Raw genomic sequence first — 22638 nt, forward strand, 5'->3', positions numbered from 1 at the left:
GAGCTAAATGAGCAGAGGATAGTGAGACAACAGCAGGGAGCTGCTACCACCTCTGGGGGTGGAGGTGGGAGTCCAGGTCTTGGGGCCACCTGCAGAAGCTAGAACCACAGAAGAGTCACGGCCACTGCTGCCAGTGCCAGAAGGGTTCAGGGGAGTAATACCCTCACTTCTCTGTCCTCCTCCCTTCCAGTCTTCCACCTGTGCCCCCCTTTGGCCAAACCTAACCAAAAGCCAGTAGGCAGGGGAGCTGGGAAATATAAGAGGAGCTCCTGTTAAGGTAGCTCAATTGGCTAAGCGTCTGACTTTGGCTCACGTCATGATCTCGCAGTTTGTGAGTTCAAGCCCCGCATCAGGCTCTGTGCTGACAGCTCCCTCTGTCTCTGGCCCTCCCCTCTTCATGCTCTGTCTCTCTCTCTCAAAAATAAATAAGCATTAAAAAAAAAAAAAAAAAAGCAGATCCTGTTACATAGAGTAGAGCAGCAGAAAGGTGAAAAGTGGATCTGAGAGCACAGGTGCAAATGAAGAGCATGTATTCTACCACAGACATTGTATTCCTAGTGCAGTAAAGGCTCTCAGAGTTCCTGCACCCTCATACACCCTAAGAGAATCTATGCACAAGTTCAAGAACAGTTTAGGATAGTCAGGTCTTAGAGGGCCTTCTTAACTCATTTCTTTCAAGTCATAGTGTCACTTCACTTTGAGGTCATTCCTCATGGAATGGAATCTATGCTGATGGAATCTACAGTGGAATCTATGCTGATGGGCCAAAGTTATAATTTTGCAGGAAAAAGTTCAAGTTCTGCACATATAAATTGCCCTTACCCCCCCTTTAAAAATTTTTTTTTTTTTTTTTATCGTTTATTCATTTTCAAGAGAGACGGAGCATGAGTGGGGCAGGGACAGAGAGAGAGGGAGACACAGAATCCAAAGCAGGCTCCAGGGTCTGAGCTGTCAGCACAGACCCTGACGCAGGGCTCAAACTCATGGACTGCAAGATCATGACCTGAGCTGAAGTAGGACACTTAGACACCCCTGTCCTTCCCCCTTTTGGGCCTCTTGTAGACCAGGACCATCTACTGCAGAGGGGAGTAAGCAAGAGAGGAGCAGGGACCCAGTGAAGTCCCTCTTTCCTGGAAAAACCAAGTTTGTGTTTCATGAAAGTGTATGAAGGGAGAGGGTCATAGAATGGGGGAGGGTGTTGCTTTTGGTCATCTTTGAAAAGAATAGGTCTGTTAGCTTTTTCTACAAAGGCTCTTACCTGCTTAGGACTGCGGTGTTTCTAATTGGACCTAAGCACAGGGCATATATATAATTTGGGGTTTCCCAAGAGTACATTCGTCTAGAAGCAATCTGTCTGCAAGACAAGGATATGTGTACCTGAGGATTTCCTCAAAATTATGAAAAATGGATTTTATTTGTTCCTGGTTTTTCTTTTCTTGACAGGATAGTGATGTTGTGGCCCCACTTATAACACCTCGAAAAGAGGAGTGGAAGAACCCGGATTCAGCCCAGAGCCCAGATCACTTACAAAAAGTGTCCAAATTTAAAACCCGGCTTTTTCCAGATGACTCTGTGTGAATGTTTGCAACCGATAGTTTACATAAAGTCCTCTTCCCCATCCCCCCAACAGTATTAGCTAATTTAGGAAATTCGGTCATGAGCTCTACAAATTTGTGACAACGAGTGCTTTTTACATTTTGAATGTACACCCATGCTGAAGCTAAGTAATTTTTATCCGAAGAAACAAAAAGGTGTTAGACAGCTCTGGCTGTACATGCTATATGGAAAGCATGACCTTGCCTATTTTAACATTAACTAAAGCCTCTCTTCTTTGTAGTCTATTCTCTTAGAATAATATTTTTTTTTATGTACTCTGAACTCTTATGACATAATGATTGTTTTTTGGGTTTTTTTTAAAAGTTTGGAAATGAGATAAAGTGCACATTGAAGTATGAAGTTGGGATTTTCATAAACAGCCATGGTTAAGAACAAAGCATAAAATCCTAGCCCCTTGAGGAGGTACCCATCACCTTGAATTTGAGGAAAATTCTTCTTAAGTGATCTAAATATTAGTGAAAGACCTTCCCTCACCCTTTTAGCCAGGTTGGACTAGACAGTAGATGAGGGTGACAAGTGAGTTCCACCTCTTGGGTGAGAGTCCTGATTAATTTATTAGAAATATCTGAGGGCTCTGGCCCCCTCTGAAATGGGACATAAGACTGCCTCTCAGGAGACCCCTACCCCTAGTGGCAGAGGGATTCCCCCAAACCAGGCTGTTCTCTGGGTCAGTTGCATGCAGCTCCAGACCCGGGCGGTTTCTTCGTCCTGATTACTCACTACCGATGTCCCGAGGTCTTTTTCACGATCACTGCTCAGCCTGGAGAAGGCTCCCCTCCGGCCTTCTCTCTGAATTTCCCTTGTGAGCTGATCAAAGGTTGTCACAGGAGCCTTTCTGAGGGCTACTCAGAGCTGGGACTTTGTTGTTGCTGGCTCAATGTGCATGTTACGAATTTCAGAGCAAAGACTGAGCTGCTTGGGATGAGATGAGTGATTATCCCCAGAATTCCAGGTCCCCCTTTGTAGCCCAGTATACCCACGCTCGTTCTTTACCTCCTGTGCACCACTGTGGTTGAGCGAGTCTGTGCAGAGGGCACCCATCCCCACCTCCATATACACACAATTGCCAGTTCTGCAGAAATTCACCAGGGGTAAAATCTGGAGTTAGAGCCAATGCTGGTGGTAGCCAGAGGGTCCTGTAGATGCAGGGCAGTGGGGAATGGGAGTCAAAGTCCTTAACATCTTATGCTATAGACATTCCCTTACAAAAGCCTCCATAGCAGCCTGGGATTGGGGGGCCAGCCCTGGCTCCGGGCAAGAGTAAGTGGGAGGAAAGGAGGAACTCAGACCACAGGCCGGTACATTATCCACAGTCTTAAGAGTGCTGTAACCTTCTGCTATGTAACCAGGTTCTGTTCTGTTGACCCTAGGGTGAAAAGTATTAGGAATGTCTGCCATTCTGTATTACCACCATCACCCTCCTCCACCCCCCAGCAGATGATCAAGAGTTGACCCTCATTCATAGGAGAATAATTAAAACCCTTCCCAGCTCCTCCACCATAGTGCTGTGTAGGTGGGGATATGTGGACATGTGGGCTCCTAGAAGCACAAGTGAAATCAGCCCTGGTACTGGGTCACGTCTGTTTTGGCCAAGGTACCCCTAAAACATTCAGTGGGGAAGAACTATAGGGCTCAGACTTAGTGTATCCAGATCCAAGGTCAAGAATGTAATGTTTTTCTGCTAAGATTATTTTATTTCTGCAACTTTTACCTTTAAATCATTGTGGTTTACTCTGGAATTTTTTTAGTTTCAATATTGTATCATTTTGCTGAGAAATAACTTGAATCTATTTTGTTTGCATCCTTTACATATAAGTCTGCTGCACTTTATGCTCTTTGCAACTGTTTTAATTATCAGAACCATGTGCCATTTACAAGGTTAAATTTTTCTTAAGAAGCGCCTTCACTATTTGTATAAAAACTGAAGTTTTAACAACTTAACCTCTAGAGTTACTGAACTTTTGTCACCTTGAGAATGTTAAGTAAGAACTGCAAGTTTAAATGACTGGTTACTTCATTTGGGTGAGGGAAACAGATGCAATAAAGCTTCATGAATGTATCTTCATCTTGAAACCAAAGGTGTTTTCCTTCATGACATTCTCTTATGTGCCCAGTTTGGACCCTTTTGTACGAAGGAAATGTGTCTAGGAATCTACCCAAATGTTTCAACACTGTGTTGGGTTTGCAAGAGAGGGGATGATATTTAGCAGGGCTTATGTCATCTGGTTTTCTGGCAGGAGGAAGAAATATGGATGTTTCTTCTTCTTTTTTTTTTTTTTTTTAATCTTTATTTATTTTTGAGAGGGACAGACAGAGTGCGAGTGGGGGAGGGGCAGAGAGAGACGGAGACACAGAATCCAAAGCAGGCTCCAGCCTCTGAGCTGTTAGCACAGAGCCAGAAGCAAGGCTCAAACCCACAAACGGTGAGACCGTGACCTGAGCTAAAGTCGGACGTTTAACCAGCTGAGCCACCCAGGTGCCCCTGGATGTTTCTTCATTTACTGAGCTCTTGGGACAGGAAACGTATCTTTCCTCCTTTTTCACCTGCCCCAGAGATTCAACTTCTTTATCCACATAGGCATATTGTTCATTTGCTGCTTTCCCATCTTCCTCATGAAATTAGAGACTTGCAAGCACCTGGCACACTGACGGCAGGCAGAAAGCCCTCAATGTTCTAGAAAAAGGAACATGCTACTGGAGTCTTTATTAGTTTCACCAGTTGAGCCCAGGTGTCTGTGGTTTGACAATATAAGTTAAAATAATTTCTAAAGCATACAGAATAGAATCCCATTTTTGTAAGATGTATATATCCATTGCCTAGAATGTTCGTGATTTGGGGGGTGGTTGAATTGTAGGCAGTTTTAATTAAAAAAAATTTTTTTTAATGTTTGTTTATTTTTGAAAGAGAGAGCGAGACAGAGTGTGAGTAGGGGAGGGGTAGAGAATCTGAAGCAGGCTCCAGGCTCTGAGCCACCGGGCTGTCGGCATAGAGCCTGATTCGGGGCTCAAACTCATGAAACCGTGAGATCATGACCTGAGCTGAAGTCGACGCTTAACTGGCTGAGCTACCCCGGCGCCCTAGGCAGTTTTAACTTTTTAAATGTCTTCTGGTTTTTCTACAATAAACATGTATTAATTGTATAATCTCTAAAAAGAAATTTCAGGGGGCACCTGGGTGGCTCAGTCGGTGGAACATGCAACTCTTGATCTCAGGGTTGTGAGTTTGAACCCTGTGATGGGCATGGAGCCTACCTAATAAATACATAAAAAGAAATTTCATGAGGGACTTTGTGCTGCTCAGATGAGATGTGAGTGCATTTCACTCTTTCAGAGTCACATCCCCAGGAGAATATTGCTTGTTTCCATGACTGTCTTGGGTCCCCAGACCACAGGGAGGTTTGCTTACAACCACAGTCATCCAGGCTTCAGAGAAAATGGGCAGCCCTCTATAAGGAGGGTCTAGATGGCATTCATGGGCAAGTGTGAGCACTGGTTGCTTCAGGAAGCTTCCCACGATGGGGGCATCCGCTCAGGACCCAGGCCTCCAGTTCCTTGATGCAGAACTGCTCTCGCCGGGCCAACACCTCATTGTTGAAGGTTGCACAGGGGTGGCTTCCGCCGTGATACAAGTCTCCATCCAACCACAGTCCAAACTGGCCACTAAAAAGAAGAGGAAAATCTTGGCATGGCTCACTCCTGGAGGTTGACCTTCCAGATCCTCACCATCAGCCTTTGGCCACACCATGACCACAGCTCTGTTTTGACTATCTCATCTTCCCTTAAGCCGATTTATCCAGAATTGTTGGGAACTCCACATGTTGTTCCCCATAGGGCTTAGAGCATTTTTTTTTTTTTTTTTTTTTACAGTTAAGCTATTTTAATAAACATATACAGTGGTATAACCATCGCCACAGTCCGGGTTTAGAACATGTGGAACATTTTAAAGATGGTAATGCTTAACCAAAGGAGTGAATCTTAAGGCATGGACTCAACCCCCAAAACACATCAGAAAGCATTCGTTCTGATTCCCTCATTTGACAGCAAACCAGGCTGGGGCTGGAAAGTGGGCTGCTGATTGCAAATCAGCAATGGCTGCTGTGTTCTTCTCCAAACTGGCTCAGGGTGGGGGGCTCTTCAGGCAGTTGGGAGAGCAAAGAATTTGCCTGCTACTAATCCGACAATGCTCTCATCTTTGCCCCCAGGGTAAGATTTTACTCTGCCTGAATGTGGAGTTCTCACCAGGGGTAAGACTAACCTCTTCTTCCTAACCCACTCATCCCCCTCAGCATGCACGCACGCACGCACGCACGCACGCTGGGCAGAGGCCTGCCTTCCCCCGATGAGTTATGTTCCCTGAGATTATGGGACTGACAGGCACATGTAAGGCTCACCTATCCCTGGACTCCAGCCTCATCCGAACATGCAGAATGCTGTTCCCCAAATCACATACATTCAGACTAGGCTGTCACCGACTATAAACACATGCCATTCTTTCCTCTCGGTGTTTACTTAAAGTAGGTTTGACGGGTTTGGCTGGGAGACTGGGCAGCACCTGGGAAGTGTTGAAGGGAGAGGCCTGGAAGTTAACCACCAGCCTCATTTTGTCTGGGGCAGCCTTGCCCAGTATTTCCGGATGGGAGAGGGACCAGAGCACAGACTACCCCAAGACTCCAGAGTCGGGGAAGACTGAGACACGCACCTGCCACTGCCCATCATCAGTGAATCCAAGTCTCCTTTCACAAAGAAAGAATTCCTTCCTGTCCACTTGAAGACCTGGGGTGACAGGAAATGCTAGGTTACTGAAGAGTCCTGCCCTTGCAGTTTGACTCCACACCACTGGGGGGCAGTCGTTCCATCGTGGACGGAACAGAACATCCAGGCCCAAGCCCCAGCTAAACAATAGGAAGTACCCCTGGCCCCTAGACTCTTGAGATTTCTTTACATTTTTCCCCAAGGGGGCTCACCTCCTTTTGCCTTCCGGTCTGAATTCCCACAACCCAAAGCCCGTCTGTTCTAGGGCAGACCAGAACTCTCTGAAGCCTCCTATTTCCAAATGGAGAGAGGAGGGGGAAGGTCCAGGTCAGGAGTTGGGCCCTGATCCTGCCATCCACTGTTTGCTCATCTCTCACTGCAGCCTGCCCTGTGCTGCCTCACACTCCCGTTCCTCAGCAAGTCTTGTGGGCCCCACCCCAAAGAGACACCCAGACTACTCCCATTTCTGTCCTGTCCTTCTCCACTCTTGCCCACCCAATCCACACCACAGTCACTCCTCACTCACTCACAGCCTCCTAAAGCATCCCTGCTTCCACAGTCACCCGCCCACAGCCCATCTTCACACAGAAATGTGATCGGATAGTATTCCTCTGCCTGAAGCCTCCAAGGGCTGCCCATTGCAATGGGAATAAAATCCAACTCCTGGCTAGAGCTGACAGCCCAGGTTTCAGCAGGATATCCTTTCAGCAGGATAGCAGATCCCTGCTTTCCTCTCTGACCTCTTCTCCCCCTTATTGACCACACTTCAGCTACCCTTGCCTTGCTGTCCCTGGGATAGCCAGAGCTATTCCTGCTTTACGACCTTCACACTTGCTGACCCCTCTACTGAGAATGCTCTTCCCCCAGATCCTTAATTGGCCCACTTCTCATCTTTCAGACCAAATGTCATCCCAGAGAAGTTTCCTGGATCACCCTGTCTACAGTAGCCCTTCCTCCCACACCCTGTGTCCTTTTCCTCAGCATTGACCACCCTTTGAGATGACCCTCTCCATATGCCAATGTGCCAATGCCTGCCCCACTAACATGTAAGCTCTGTGAGGGCTGTCTTGATTCCCAGCAGTATTCCCAAGACATGACACAGATACCTGTTGAATGAATTATTCAAGAGTCAATTTGGCTAATAAAAATATTTTTAGAGGGCCACAAAGGTATAGCATATTACGGCCTGAAATTAGTTGTTCAAAATATTCTATGAGCAACCAAAGGGTTTTTAGCAAGAAAATAGATTAATAAAAATAAGCGTGGGCTCAGAAGAGGTGAGATAATATTAACAAGTGACCATGAGAAGACAGAACCATTCAATTCCTCCTCTACTTTCATCGAAGAATGTGACCTTCAGACTTGAAGGAGTAAGATAAACATTGGTACAGAAGAAACTAAGACCATGTTCATGGGCTGTTTGGAATCACCATCAAGGAGCCACTGGGAATTCATAAAGAACACAAGAGGTGCCAAACGACCAAAGGTAGGTAAAGATTACCCAGGTTTTAAAAAAAAACAGGATTCCATGGCAGGAGACTGTGAAGACAGCTCCTGTAAAAAAAAAACTCATTTCATTCAACAAAATTTTTAAAGCATTTAGTACCAGGCACTGTTTTATGTTCTGGGTAAAATGGTGACTATAATAGACAGAATTTCTTGCCCTCACGGGACTCCCATTCTAGCAGGCAGGGGCAGGTAACTAAGTAAAATATGCTAGGTGGTGACAAATGCTAAGGATAAAAAAGTAGATAAGGACAAAAAAGGATTTCCAAGGAATAGAATGTTGTAAATTTAAATTAGTTGATCACAGAGGGCCTCTCTGTGATAGTGACATTTGAGCAGAATCCTAAAGGAGGTGAGAGCTGAGCCATGTGGTGATCCAGTAGAAGGCAAGCTAGGCAGAACAGCATGTGCAAAGGCCCTGAGGTGGGAGCAGGCCTGCATGTTTAAGGACCAGCTCAGAGCTCATTGTGGCTAGAGCAGAGTGAGGGAAAGGAAAAACAGCAAGAAACAACATAAGAGAGAGGCCAGAAAATGTAGGACTTACAGGTTATTATAAAGACTTAAGCTTTTCTCCAAGAAAGGAAGCCATTGGCAGGTTGAAGCCAAAGAGTGACATGCTCTGACTTACCTTTTTAAAAGGAACACTCTAGGTATTGTGATGACTGAGGTGGAAGCAGAGAGACCTGTTAGGAGGCTATAGCAGGAACAAGGACAAGTAATGATGGTGGCTTGAACCAGGTGACAGCAAAGGACATGGTGAGAAGTGGTGGGTTCTGAATACAGACAGAGAAGGCAGAGCCATCAGGATTCACTGACAGCTCAGACGTAGGATGTGACAGAGAGGAGTCAAGGACTCAAAAATTTTTGGTCTCAGTAGCAGAAAACATGGAGGTGCCATTAACTTCACTGGGGAAGATGGCAGGACGAGTCGATTTTAGCGGGAAAGTCAGGAGCTCGGTTTTGGACAGGTGAGGCTCGCAATGCCATGTCGGAGGTCCAAGCAGAAATGCTGGGTACTAGTTGGATATATGTCAGTTTGGAGTCCAGGGGCAGAAGCCATCAGTACGTGGATGGCATGGAAAGCAGTGAGAATGGACGAGACGCTGAAAGAAACAAGGGTAGACAGAGTCAAGAACCAAAAACTGAGTTCTGGGCCCCTGTGATGTTAAAAGGTTTGAGAGAGGAGGAACCAGCAAAGGATTCTGCCAAGGAGTTATCAGTGCAACAGGAGGAAAATCCTAGAACTTTAGAATTCTAGCATGTGAATACAGGAAGGCAAGTAGTAATTAGAATCCAGCATGGGTTTACTGTGAACTGCAGACCCCTTTCCTGTTTCCTGGAGAGAGTACCAGGCTGGCTGATAGAGGCAATGCAATAGATAGAGTGTGTTTTGCCTTTAGCAAGGAGTCCAGAGCTCCTTGTGACCTACTTGTCATGTGCTCAAGTAATCGCTGAGCATTTGTGTAGGTTCTCGGTCCATTCATGGGAGGAGAGATCTCTAACAGCAAACAAAAACACTTGGAACTGGTTCTTTATCTATTGAACAAATATTTCATGAGGGCATGCTATGCCAACGCAGAGGGCTATGCCCTCCCTCACACTCTGACCCCCTACCCATTCGCCTATTGAGTTCCTAAGTGGGCATTGCCTTCTTTCCAATTACTGTGCCTTTGCACGTGCTCCAAGAAGACTTTTCCCTATGCCCTCCATAACCTGGTGATCTTCTGTTTGTCCATCAAGACGCGATGCAAGAAGCTCCTCCTCTGGGAAGTCTCCTTTGATCTCCCCACCTCCGCTTCATCCATGTGGTTCTCCTTGGGGTGTCTTCCACAGCACTGATCACTCTAGATTGTACTCGTCTCTCCTCTGCAAGCCTGAGAGCATCTCAGGGCAGGGAACTTCGGACATTTAGAGAGGTAGTGTCGTGCTGTGGCTGAGTTTCAAGCTCCGGGGCCTGTTCCTGCATCGCATCCTCACTACCGACTGGCTGTGTGAGGTTGAGCAAGTGACTCAACCTCTCTGTGCCTCAGTTTCCTCAACTGCAAGATGGTGCTGATAATAGTATGTACCTCATAGGAATGTCGTCAATCGAATGCACGAATTTGTGAAATGAGATTAGAAACTAATCTGGGCTGGGGCGCTTGGGTGGCTCAGTCGGTTAAGCGTCCGACTTCAGCTCAGGTCATGATCTCACGGTCTGTGAGTTCATGCCCCGCGTCGGCTCTGGGCTGATGGCTCGGAGCCTGGAGCCTGTTTCTGATTCTGTGTCTCCCTCTCTCTCTGCCCCTCCCCCGTTCATGCTCTGTCTCTCTCTGTTTCAAAAATAAATAAACGTTAAAAAAAAATTAAAAAAAAAAAAAAAAAGAAACTAATCTGGGCTGACAGCTCAGAGCCTGGAGCCTGCTTCGGATTCTGTGTCTCCTTTTCTCTCTGCCTCTCCGCCACTCACACTCTGTTTCTCTCTCTCTCTCTCTCAAAAATAAATGAACATTAAAAAAAAATTTTTTTTTTAAGGTAGTGTCGTCTTTCATGCCGGGCATGTAGTGCTATGTACTTTTGTTCACTAAATAGCCCAGAGATGGAAAAGCTTTAGATGGGAGGGGTTGGGGACAATTCCCCTTCCTCCTTCAAAAGCCCTGCTCTCTGGCAGCAAGTGCCATACGACGACACCAGTCATCTTGTCTCTGCCAGTCACCCACCTCCTAGTCACCAGTCACCATTAATTAGAGGCATGAGCTCTGGCTCACCATTCTCTCCTCCTTCCTAATTTCTGCCTTTGTCTTTGGTGAACTTTGCCATCCACACAGACCCATCCAATGGCTGCCCTCAGCTCCTCTCCTCTTCCTCTCAAGGGCTTTTCTTATACCCACCTCAGCTACTGTCCCTTACGGTCACAGCCAGGAACCTTACCGGTCTGTTTCCAACGTCCCTCGCTCTGTGTCTTATATTCCAACACACTGTCCCACTTGTGTCATTGCCCCACGTCTCTGACCTCAAGGCCACTTCTCATCTGTTGTTTTCATCTTTGCCTCATTGTCCTTCAGCCTCCCTGGCTTCCCTTCCCCCACCGATCCTGTAGGTTCTGTGGTCCATTTTGTATTTGCACTCCCTTCAACTTCTGCTTCCCTCTCTCCCTCTGTCAAACCAGCTTGGCCAAAGTCCCATCCTGGATGAGCCCTCCCAAGGACTCTGTCCATGCCTCAACCTGAGGACCTGAATGCAGCTGGAGGAAAACACGTGCCCAAGTGACTGGCTTGCCTTTACACTGACACTCCCCACCTCCAGTTAATGCTACGTAGCTGTCCTTATGCTCGTCTGGTTCTCTCTCACAGGCCTCCCTCTCCACGCCTGTGATGACAACTTGATACTTCCTCTCTGCTCAACCTTCACACTTCTGCATCCTCACTCTTAGTTGATGACCTCACCCCACACTTCATAAGAAGACTGAAGTCATCGGATGTGTCTGTCTTCGTCTTCCTACCTGTACACCCACAGATCTACCTGCATTTGGACCCATCTTGTCTTTGCAGCCTGCATCTGGTGAGCAACACGCCTCGTCCTCTCTGAGCCGGTCCGTGGCTGCCAGGGATCTACTGAGCCCTTTTAAGAAATGAAATTGGGCAACGCACTGCCCACCACTGCCTTCTGGGAAAGATAGATGGATACCAGGCATCCCAGCATAGGGAACGGATCTGGGATCTGTCCAGTAGGACCCCAGGATCTTTGTCATAAGTCCTCCTTCCCCCCTCTCTAGAAGGTTGGGAATATTACCTTCAGCTGTGGGGAGAAGGAGAAGAGGAATGTCTCTCCAGTACCATAGAAGCCTTTGCTGAGTCGAAGAGCCGAGGAGGAGAAGGCCCCAAACATCTGGAAAGCAGAAGAGCTTGAAGTTGCAGCTGGAAGGGAGTGGAGGTCCTCTGGCAACCCCGCTCTCCAGGCTTGGTAATATAGGCTCATCCTCGTAGGGCCCCTGGGGAGCCTGGGACAGAGCTGGGGGATGGAGAGGGCCCCAGAGCCCATCAGTGTGTCCCTTCCCTTAACACTCCCCAAGGAAGAGCCCTTGCTGGTGTCCTCCTCCTTTTTCTTAAATGTACTTATTTTGTATAAGTAATCCTTGTAGAAAAGTATTAGAAGTTATAGACAAGCAGAAAGAAAAAATGAAGCCATCCCAAATCCCCCTCTGCTCCCCAAGATAACTATTCTTAACATTTTTGTGCATTTCCTCCCAGCATCTGTTTAATACCAGTGTGCGTATTCTTATACAGAAAACCAGATCCTATAGTACGTGTTTTTTTTTTTTTTTTTAAGTTTTATTTATTTAGGTAATTTCTACACCCAACGTGGGATGTGAACTCATGGCCCTGATATCAAGAGTCACATGCTCTTTCAAATGAGCCAACCGGGCACCCTGTACATTGTTTTGTAAGCTGCCTCCCCCCTTCACTTTTCTTCATAAAAGTCCAAACATCCAAAAAAAGTAAAAGTCCGGCACAGATACCCTCCATGAGGATTTAAAACTGTAAATGTGTTTGCCATATTTTCTTTCTCTGTCCTTATATTTTTTTGGTGTCCTGTTTGAAATTGTAGGTATTATAACCTTTTACCCCTAAATAGTTCAGCTCCAAGAATGGGGACCTTCTCACGTATAACCACAATACTATCATCTCACCTAATAAAATTAACAGCAATTTCATAATATTATCTAGTACCCAGTTCATAACACATTTTCTCCACTGGCCCAAGAGTGCCTTTCATATCCTGCTTTACAAACAAAAGCTTGGGGGGCACCTGGGTGGCTCAGTCGGTTGGGCGTCCGACTTCGGTTCAGGCCATGATCTCGCAGTTCGTGGGTTCAAGCCCCACGTCAGGCCCTGTGCTGACAGCTTGGAGCCTGGAGCCTGCTTCAGATTTTGTGTCTCCTTCTCTCTCTGTTCCTCCCCTGCTCACACTCTGTCTCTGTCTCTCTCAAAAATAAATAAAGATTAAAAAAAGTTTTTTTTAATTAAAAATAAACACAAAAACTTGGGGAGCCTGGGTGGCTCAGTTAGTTAAGTGTCCAACTTTGGCTCAGGCCGTGATCTCATGACTCCTGAGTTCGAGCCCCGCATTGGGCTCTGTGCTGACAGCTCAGAGCCTGGAGCCTGCTTCAGATTCTGTGTCTCCCTCTCTCTTTGCCCCTCTCTGCTTGCACTCTGTGTGTGTGTCTCTCTCTGTGTCAAAAATAAATAAACACTTATGGGGTGTCTGGGTGGCTCAGTCGGTTAAGTGGCCGACTTCGGCTCAGGTCATGATCTCACGGTTCGTGAGTTCAAGCCCCGCGTCAGGCTCTGTGCTGATAGCTCGGAGCCTGGAGCCTGCTTCGGATTCTGTGTCTCCCTCTCTCTCTGCTCCTCCCCCATTCGCGCTCTGTCTCTCTCTGCCTTTCAAAAATGAATAAATGTTAAACATAAATAATAAATAAATAAACATTTAAAAAAAAATTTAAACAAAAACTTGAGGGGTGCCTGAGTGACTCAGTTGGTTAGGCGTCCAACTCTTGATTTCAGCTCAGGGCATGATCTCACAGTTCATGAGCTCAAGCCCTGCATCGGGCTTATGGCAACACAGAACCTGCTTGGGATTCTCTCTCTCCCTCTCTCTGCCCCTCCCCTACTTGCTCTCTCTCTCTGTCTCTGTCTCTATCTCTCTCTCTCTCAAAAATAAATAAACATTAAAACAAACAAACAAACAAACAAACAAACTTGGGGCACCTGGCTGGCTCAATGGGTGGAGCACGCAGCTCTTGATCTCAGGGTTGTGAGTTCAAGCCCCACGTTGGGTGTAGAGACTACTTAAAAAATAAAAATAAAATCTTAAAAAATAAAAAAATGAAAACAAAACCTTAACACTTTTAATAGCTATGACTCTACATCATTTTTCTTACCAGCCCTTGGCAATATTTCACTATGTAGCGGGACCATAGCTCACTTAGCCATTTTCCCCTTGTGGAATAGTTGGTGGACTGCAGGTTTTCACTCTCATACACTGTGTTGAGGGGCAGAGGCAGGATCATTGGGAGGCAGCCATGGGGAGTAGGTTTTGACTTAACATAAGGAACAACTTCCTCCTAGTCACTGGCATTCAGCCAAGGGGATCCATCCTGAAGAAGTGAGCTCTCTGGCCTTGAGGTGGGAAGTCCTGGATCAGCATCTTGAGGATGTTAGGAACTCCTGCCTACGTGAGGGTCCTCAGAGACCCATGAGATCCCTCCCAGCTCTAACATGTTCCTTCCACAGAAGAGCAGTTGAAACCAGCTTTTGTCCTCTCCACTACCCCGTCTAGAGAGCCTGCCAGAAATCCCCCCTTGGTGAGACCACCTGGATTTGAGACAGCGCCCTCCCCAGGTCCCTGCTGTGAAATGCAGGCGCTTCCTGTGGCTGCCTCCTCACTGGCCGGCTTTCTCTCTTAGCCCCTCTAATCCATTCTCCCACCAGCAGGGGGATGTTTTCAAAGCGTAAATGGATCATTAAGGCATAGATACCCCACTTAAAATGTCTTCCTAGTTATTTGCTTAACTCCTGACCCTGCCTCCCTATTAGGCCTGTAGCTTCAAGAGGGCTGGAACCACTTCTGTCCTGACATTGGTCTAGTCTGTGTTTAAGCTGGCACAGAGAAGGTGCTTAGTATACACATGTTGAAGGGATGAATTAGGGAATGAAGGGGGGAAGGAATGGCTCTGAGCAATGTAGGTGTCACTGTCATCATCAGTGTCCATTATAAGTGACTTGGGCTATCACCTCTGCCTCTAGCCCCTGAGGCTGCCCTGGGGCAGGCCCACTGTGTGCGGTTGGGCACTCCCAGAACTTCAAGTTGGGGCCCTGGCCCAGCTCACCTGCCCGTCCTGGTCCCTCAGCACCAGCAGCACTGGCCCACTGTGGCCTTCCATCTGCCTGTAAAGGCTCCGCAGGCTGAAGCCATTTCTCGACGTACAGAAGGCCAGGCTCCAGGAATGTCCGGTGACTCTTGGCGGGAGGTGGAGGCTGAGCTAGAGACGGGGCTGGAGGTGAGCGATGGATCCACGTCCTGCCCCGCGCCTCCCACCATATCTCTGGTACTCCACTCACACGGGCATGGTGCTTTACAGGTTACAGAGGAGTTTACTGTTTCCAAGGGCTCATTACCAGCCTTCAGAGAGAGGGATTATTATTCCCATTTTACGGTTGAGGAAAATGAGGCTCAGGGAGGTGAAGCAAGTTGCCTAAAGCCCACGCAGGGAGTAAGTGGCAAAGCCAAGATTTGAACCAAGGTGAGGTCTCCCTCGGGGCCCTCTCCCTTTGGTCACCTTGGTCTCTAGAGGCTGGAGAATAGATGAGATGCTGAACCCCTCCCCCTAATCCACCCTGCCTCATCCTTCCACTCCCATCCCAGCTTTGGGACATAGCGGGAGTGACCCCAGGTGTCCCTGGACCTGGCTGGGGTAGAGCAGGAGGGTGCGACCCTCAGGCTCCTCGCACTGTGCCCGAACCTGCCTCATCTCCGAGGTTCCTAGAACCTGGCTGGCTTCTGCCAGCTGGGGCTCCACAGGATCTTCAGGAACAGGAGCTGAGAATGGGGCCGGGGCTGTCTCCTCTTCCTCACCCTCCTCCACAGACAGAGCGTCTTCCACCCGACTGGGCTGTGAAGACACAAAGAGCCCTGGTGAGTCGAGGGACAAGGAGACACCAGCTTCCATGTCTCCGGAGCCCGAGAGCTTCAGCTGCCTCATCACCCCTGCCCAGGGCTCTGCAACCGGCAGCCCAGCCAGAGAAGGCTGGTGCCCATGACAGACAAGTCTGCCCCTGCCCGTATCCGGCTTCTGCCCTGGCCCCTGCCTGCCGAAGGTCAGAGGTACGTGTGCCCATCTGATGTGGCCATGGGTGCTATGGTTTTCTGCATACTCCAGATCCAGAGGATCAAGTTCTAAGCTCAGGGGCAGGAGAGAAGCGCTGGTGGCAGCCCAGCCTGGCCCTGGGAGCTACATCTGTGTGCGTCTGCACGTGGAATAATAATCCTAACACCACCAATACCGATAGTGGCTGATACTGATCAGCACACACTGGGTGAAGTGCTTTTGCTGTGCATGACCTCCCTGTATTTTTCCCAAGAATCCTAAGAAGAAGGTACTCCTTACTGCCCTTATTTTACTAAGAAAGAAAATAAGGGTCAGAGGCTTCCCTGTCAGCCGGGGAGACAATGCGTGTAGTAGGTAAGTTCGTGCGGGTTTGTGTAAGATGTGTGCTCATCCATGTGAATGGGTGCATTGGCTCCACATAGACCTGTGTGGGCAAAGCAGTGCGAGGAGATGTTGAGTAACCGTGTGTGTTTACCTGTCAATGTGTTTGTGAGTCGGGATTGTATCAATATGTGTGTGTGTCAGTGTGGATGTGTGCGGGTTTATGCATTCATTCAGTCACGCTTCCACTCTGTACCGGAGTGGACGTGGGAGCGTGCGCGTGTATGTGGGTGTGTAAACGTGTGCGTGTGCGCGTGTAAACATGTGCCTTGGTGACTTGGGGGAATTTTTGTAAGAAGGAGAGGCCTCCCTGAGGATGAGAAATGACCAGGACGCTGCTTTGCTATTCCCCAGGTTCAGGCCTGGGGAGCAGGTCCTAGCTGGGTGGGGCTTCTGGACAGAGCTCCATCTGGCTGGAGACAGCCGTCTGTGCTCCTTAGGGTCTCCGGACCAGGGGCTGGGTATCAAGGCCCCTGGTTCCTGAGCTCTGAACTCCGGGCCAGCTGAGGAGGGACTTGGGAGGGGGACACATCACACCTGCCTCCAGTGCTAGCCCAGATCACATCCCACCAGAGATCTGGCCTCCCGCACCTTTGCTGACCTAACCCCCCAGCCCAAGCCGGGCCCCTTACCAGCCGAGTGTAACGCCAGCGGAGACCTTTCATTCTCCTGTCCGAGCCCAGCCGCTGGCAGTAAGAGTCCTTAGCCGTCACAGGGGAGAAAGCACTGCTGGGAAAGGCCTAGAGGTGAGAGGGAGAGGCCTGGGGCACACCCTGCTAGCTTCGGGCCACCCAGCTGCCCTTTGCTCCCTCTCACCTGTCACTCCCAGGATGAATTGTCGCTGGGTGGGTCTATGAGGTCAGCTACCCTCGGCATTCAAGGCCTCACTTGCAGTTTGTGACTAACACACATTAACCATACATGGTAAATTCTAGCTGTGATTCCCTTCCTCCTCCCTGCCCTTCTGGCAGCTTGGCCTAGGGATTATGGCCCTTTGGGCAGATGCTTGAGCTCCAGGGGGTCTGGAACTTCTGGTTCTCTTTCTGACCTTGGTTAAGTCCCTTGTACCCTTGGGCTTCGGTTGTCCCATATGAGACATGTTGGACCAGATTATCTCAGAGACCCTCACAATACTGACTGCCAGGTACTCTTAAAGCCAATGAGTATATCAGAACAGATGCTCGAAAGGAGCCAACCCTAAACCAGAAGAACGAATCTTGAAAAACAAAAAACAGGGGTGTGCCTAGGTGGCTCAGTTGGTTAAGTGTCCAACTTCTGCTTAGGTCATGATCTCACGGTTCATGAGTTTGAGCCCTGCGTCAGGCTCTGTGCAGAGCCTGGAGCCTGCTTGGGATTCTGTGTCTTCCTCTCTCTGCCCCTCTCCCACTTGCACTCTGTCTCTCTCTCCCTTTCTCTCAAAAATAAATAAACATTAAAAAAAAATTTTAAATAGATACATTTTTTTAAAATCTTCATTTTTCTAATTTTTTTTAAATTTTTTTTTTTCAACGTTTATTTATTTTTGGGACAGAGAGAGACAGAGCATGAACGGGGGAGGGGCAGAGAGAGAGGGAGACACAGAATTGGAAACAGGCTCCAGGCTCTGAGCCATCAGCCCAGAGCCTGACGCGGGGCTCGAACTCACGGACCGCGAGATCGTGACCTGGCTGAAGTCGGACGCTTAACCGACTGCGCCACCCAGGCGCCCCTTCATTTTTCTAATTTAAAAAGACATGTTAATTATAGACATTTTGAGGAATCTAGAAAAGAATAAAGCAAAATACAAAAATATTCATAATTTCATCTCTCAGGGATACACTCTCTACCCTTAAGGTATTTTCCCCATCTTTTTCATTTATTTAATATACATATATATACACACTTTCATAAATACATCATACCATGTATATTTTATGAAGTGGATTTTCCACTTAACAAATGAGAATTTTCCAGTGACATTCAGTACCTCTTGAACACACGATTTTTAATGGTTACATATTATTTTATCATAGGATACATATCATTCATTCCTCAACTGTTGGACATTTTGTTTACTTCTCATTTTCTGTAATTATAAGCAAAACTGTAATGAAATTCCCTGTTCATAAATCTGATTATATCCTTTATGATAAATTTCAAAAGTTGACCGCTGAGTCAAAGGGCATGCACTGAGTTCTTGATAATGTTTCCAACAAGGCTTCCCAGTGCTTAAAGCCGACCCATCTCAAGGCATTTTTAGGGAAGCTCAGGGTAATGTATTTCTGATCATCAATCACAGATAAAGAAATTACCACTCACAAAGGGAAGAGCCTTAGCACAGCCACACAATAGTATAACACGGAGGTTACAAGTACAGGCTCTCGAGTCAGGGAGTTCAAATCCTGGTTTTGCCACTTACTTGCTATGTGACCCTGGGCAAGTTACTTAACATCTCTGTGCTTCGGTCTCCTGTGAAATACTAATATCCACCACACAGGGCTGTTGTAAGAGTAAATGAAGATAATGCCCGAGGAACTAGGATGCTGGGGCGTCTGGGGGGCTCAGTCGGTTAAGCGTCCAACTCTTGATCTCAGCTCGGGTCATGATCTCAGGGTCGTGAGATGAAGCCCCGTGTCGGGCTCCGTGCTGAACGTGGAGCCTGCTTGGGATTTTCTCTCTGCACCCCGCTCCCCCAAGAACTAGGATGCTGAGCCCAGCCTCCATTACCAATTTGGTGAGATAAGCCACAGTGGCTGGTGTTTCATAGCACTGGGTAAATGACAGTGCTTATTGCCTTTCCCCCACACTGCCTCTGAGAAGCCCAGGTCTCACATTCCAGACAAGTGGCCACTTAGGCTCCACCTGGGCTCCTCTGGGACAGATCGTCACTCCATCACTCAGTGTGTGGAAGAAGTCGCTCAGTGGGGAAGAAAACGGCAGGAACTGTGGAAGAGTGTACTCACGCCGCAGAACCTTGGCTTCTGGCAACCTCCACCAGCCTGTCCAGCCCGATGGTTTCCTTAGTGCATCTCCCAGACTCTCCCCAGACAGAGGGCCACTTCCAGAACCAACTCTTCCACTCGGAAGTCTGTCCGAAGCAGCTTTAGCTCGGCACCCTGGTCCCCCAGCGGTGGCTGGCACGTCTGCCCCAGTCGGGCTCGAGGCCCTCCTCCCCGGCTCTTATACCTCCCCAGAGGGCGGCAGGTCCTGGCCCTGTGCCCGCTCCCGTTCCAGTTGGGAAGCCTGGCAGTGATTATCGTCCATCAGAAACTCAAATCCCATAAACACACACAAACAAGACCTTGTCACCCTCTGGCCCCAGCTCTGCCCTCACCAGCCCAAAGAGAGGGAGGACACTGAACTTCTTGGCTCGTAAACTCCTCTTACCACACCTATGCCTGAAGCCCACCACTAGGAACCTACCTTTATTGGGTACAGACGCTATAAGAAAAGGCAATGCTGTGGGATTCTCCATCCACCACCCCATGTTGTAGGGATCTGCCCTGATACTCCCCGATCTCAGGGCGGTGATTCTTTCCTCAGTGGCCTGTTGTGAAAGTAGGTGAGATCACGCGTGGGAAGCCCAGTGCTTGGCACACAGTAGGTGCTTTGTCCACGTGGGCTGCCTTTCTGTCCCTGGCTCACAGTAGGATTCAGTGAATGCTGTGTTGTTGAATCACAGAACCCCAAGTTGGAAGTGGCTTCAGCTGACCCCAGAACAAGCAGTCTCCAGCCAGGGCAGTATCCCCTGGAAAGTATGTCCACCAAGTGGTCTCCTGGCCTCTACTGGGTGGGTGAGCCCACTGGCTCAGGTGGCCCACTTCATTCTCACACAGCTGAAAGAGATCCCCTCTGCTGGGCTTTGTGGAGGGGACTTGAGTTCCTATCAGGTCTCCTGGGACAATGCCCCCTCCAGGAAGCGGGGGATGAAGAACAGACTTGTATTATGGGGAAAACAGGCAAGTGAAGGGGCCTGTTGCTACCTCAAACATGGCTGTTGCAATATGTGTTTAAACTATAAATGGTTCAGGAGTCACGCGTCTGGCTCTCCCAACCTTATTTCCCCCATGCTCCATACCTGAACCATTGGGCACTGGGCACTTTGAGAAGCCAGTGAGATTCACCTTGCTGTCCCATTCTTTGTCCTCATGTCCTGGAAAACCTAGCATGTGACCTGTCAGGAGCACCAGTTGCCAATAAGAGGCCCCTAAAAGCTTCTTGATGGGATTCTCGGTGCCAGAGTGCCAGACATCCCAGCCCTGCCTCCAAGCTTGCCTTTTCCTTTCTTTCCCAGACCACACACCGCCTCTTTCAGAACTCTGATATCCTTGCCAGGAAACAATTTGAATGTCCAGGAAAAAGGGGGAAAGGTTAAGTGACCCTTGGAACATCCACTCTGTGGATTTTTTCTAAGTATTAAAAGTAATGTTTGTAAAGAGTTTGTAAACGAGTGGGGAAATGCCTCTGCTGTCCTGGGGAGCAGGAGAGGGGAGGAGCAGAAGAGAGGGGGACAGAGGATCCCAAGAGGGCTCCATGCTGATAGCTGCGAGCCCAATGCAGGGCTTGAACTAATAAACCATGAGATCATGATCCTGTTAAGTGAAAAAAGGCAGGGAGGACGTGCCGCGTGGTTTCAGCGATGTGAAATACACCTGAGGACTTTAGGAGAAAAATAATCAGGGTCCCTTCTAGAAAACTCCCCATGTTCGCTGCACGGACTGGCTTCACTTTGAACCTCAGATAGCTTCCTACGATGGCCTGACACACCCCCTCGCGTGTCCTGGGAAATCTGATTTCTGTTCTCTGAGATCTAGGTCTGTGCCCTCCTTGGTCTCCTCACTCTCACCTGGCGACTTAATTCTCCACCGAGAAAACAGAAGCCAGCTGTCAGCCGTCCCCTCACCTTCCGGACAGAAGCCCCTGCATCTCATCCATCTCTTCCATCCTTCCTCCAGGACGACAGAGAAAAGGCCCTCGCTCCGTTCAGAAGCCAGGCCCCTATCACTAGATCCGTCTGTCTCCCCTTTTCCATCCCGGCTGCGTCCATCTCTCACTTGCCTGTTGTCTCTGCCTCTCTCTCTGTCTCTCTCCATCTCATGCGACAGTCCCTCCCCCACTGCTCCATCTCTCTTCCTTCTGCATTCTGCCTCCGTGTCCTGTTCACTCTTCAGTCCACTCCCCTGGGCTTCTGCCCCCACCACCCCTGCTCTTGGCGAGGTCCCCAGCAGCCTCTGAGTTGTGCTGTGCAGGGAGCACTCTTCTGCTCTCCTCTTCCTCCAGCTTCTCCGCCACTTGACAGTCTGGTCTAGTGTCTGGGCCTCCAGACAACACATTGCTGCACGTTCTCTCCTACCTCACTGGCTGCTCCCTCTCTGGCTTTTCCTTTTACCCATGTTCTAGACTAGCAATTCTTTTTTTTTTTTTTTTTAATGTTTTATTTACTTTTGAGAGAGAGAGAGTGCGGGCAGGAGAGGGGCAGAGAGAGAGGGGGACAGAGGATCCAAAAGACAGCACAGAGCCCCACACAGGGCTGGAATCCACAAACTGTGAGATCATGACCCGAGCCAAAGTTGGATGCTCAACCGACTGAGCCACCCAGGTGCCCCTAGAAACAGGAATTTTTAACTTCCTGCTTGTGAGCCAGTTTTTCTTCTCTCTATAGATGCTCTCCCAACATGACCTCACCTGGTCCCATGGGTTTAAATATTGTCCAAATGCTGATAACTCTTCATGACTCCAGACCAATTAGAGTGATCTGTTTAAAACACAAATTAGATTCTATCATGCCCCTGCTTAGAGTCTCCAATGAGACATGCCTTGGCTCTTCTCCAACTTTAACTTGTCCTTTACTGTCCATCACCCATCAAGTCTAGTCACATTGACCTTCTCACTTCCTTAAACATCTATCAAGCCTGTCCCTCTTCCAGAGTCTTTGCCCTGGCTGTTTCCTCTGTCTGAATTCTCTTACTCTGGCTCTTTGAACAACTCAGTGTAAAATGTATTTATGTATACACATATTTATTTAAATACACATGTTTATTTAATTTTGAGAGAGTGCAAGCAGGGGAGGGGCAGAAGAAAGGGGGACAGAGGATCCTAAGAGGGCTCCATGTTGATAGCTGCGAGCCCAATGCAGGGCCTGAACTAATGAACCATGAGCAGCCTAATTTTTAGGGCTTTAAATTTTTTTAAATTTTAATTTAATTAAAAAATTTTTAAAAATGTTTATTTACCTTTAAGAGAGAGAGAGAGCACAAGCAGGAGAGGGGAGAGAGAGAGGGAGACACAGAATCTGTAGTAGGCTCCAGGCTCTGAGCTGTCAGCACAGAGCCCGACGTGGGGCTCAAACCCATGAACCATGAGATCGTGACCTGAGCCGAAGTTGGACGCTTAACCAACTTAGCCACCCAGGCACCCCGAATTTAATTTAATTTTTAATTTAAGTTTTAGTTTTAGAGAGAAAAAGAGCATACGAGCAGGGGAGGGGGCAGAGGGAGTGAGAGAGAGAGAGAGAGAGAGAGAGAGAGAGAGAG

The 22638-nt window shown here is 48.2% G+C and overlaps 2 protein-coding genes and 1 long non-coding RNA gene across 9 annotated transcripts in view; 1 reads left to right on the forward strand and 2 right to left on the reverse strand.

Annotated features, from left to right (window-relative positions):
* Window positions 1-12576, forward strand: part of SAMHD1 (SAM and HD domain containing deoxynucleoside triphosphate triphosphohydrolase 1) — a 57285-nt gene extending 44709 nt beyond the window's left edge. For 3 of the 6 annotated variants that reach the window (XM_045444665.1, XM_045444668.1, XM_045444667.1), the window contains one exon: window positions 1444-1993. In XM_045444665.1, the coding sequence (XP_045300621.1) occupies window positions 1444-1578 (135 nt within the window). In that variant the 3' untranslated portion in view covers window positions 1579-1993. Of the gene's footprint in view, window positions 1-1443; window positions 1994-11207 lie in introns of those variants that run through there. The other 3 variants (XR_006703208.1, XR_006703207.1, XM_045444666.1) reach the window with 3 other exon arrangements.
* Window positions 5050-21572, reverse strand: TLDC2 (TBC/LysM-associated domain containing 2). Of its 2 annotated transcripts, none has more exons than XM_045444670.1 (7): window positions 19069-21572; window positions 16759-16852; window positions 15380-15529; window positions 14747-14899; window positions 11647-11742; window positions 6317-6390; window positions 5050-5277 (listed from the first exon to the last, which is right to left on the reverse strand). In XM_045444670.1, exons 2-7 carry the CDS (start codon window positions 16789-16791, stop codon window positions 5088-5090), a joined length of 696 nt encoding a protein of 231 aa, XP_045300626.1. In that variant the 5' UTR covers window positions 16792-16852; window positions 19069-21572; the 3' UTR covers window positions 5050-5087. The 2 variants fall into 2 exon arrangements, with proteins under 2 accessions (XP_045300626.1, XP_045300625.1); XM_045444669.1 differs by having other exon boundaries at window positions 16759-16866.
* Window positions 10389-11214, reverse strand: LOC123580254. Its single transcript, XR_006703209.1, has 2 exons — window positions 11111-11214; window positions 10389-11080 (listed from the first exon to the last, which is right to left on the reverse strand). It is a non-coding gene; the product is annotated as an uncharacterized LOC123580254 (long non-coding RNA).
* Window positions 21573-22638: the final 1066 nt, after the last annotated feature.

The sequence above is a fragment of the Leopardus geoffroyi genome, chromosome A3 (genome assembly GCF_018350155.1).
Source record: "Leopardus geoffroyi isolate Oge1 chromosome A3, O.geoffroyi_Oge1_pat1.0, whole genome shotgun sequence".
In the NCBI taxonomy this organism is placed as follows: Eukaryota; Metazoa; Chordata; class Mammalia; order Carnivora; family Felidae; genus Leopardus; species Leopardus geoffroyi.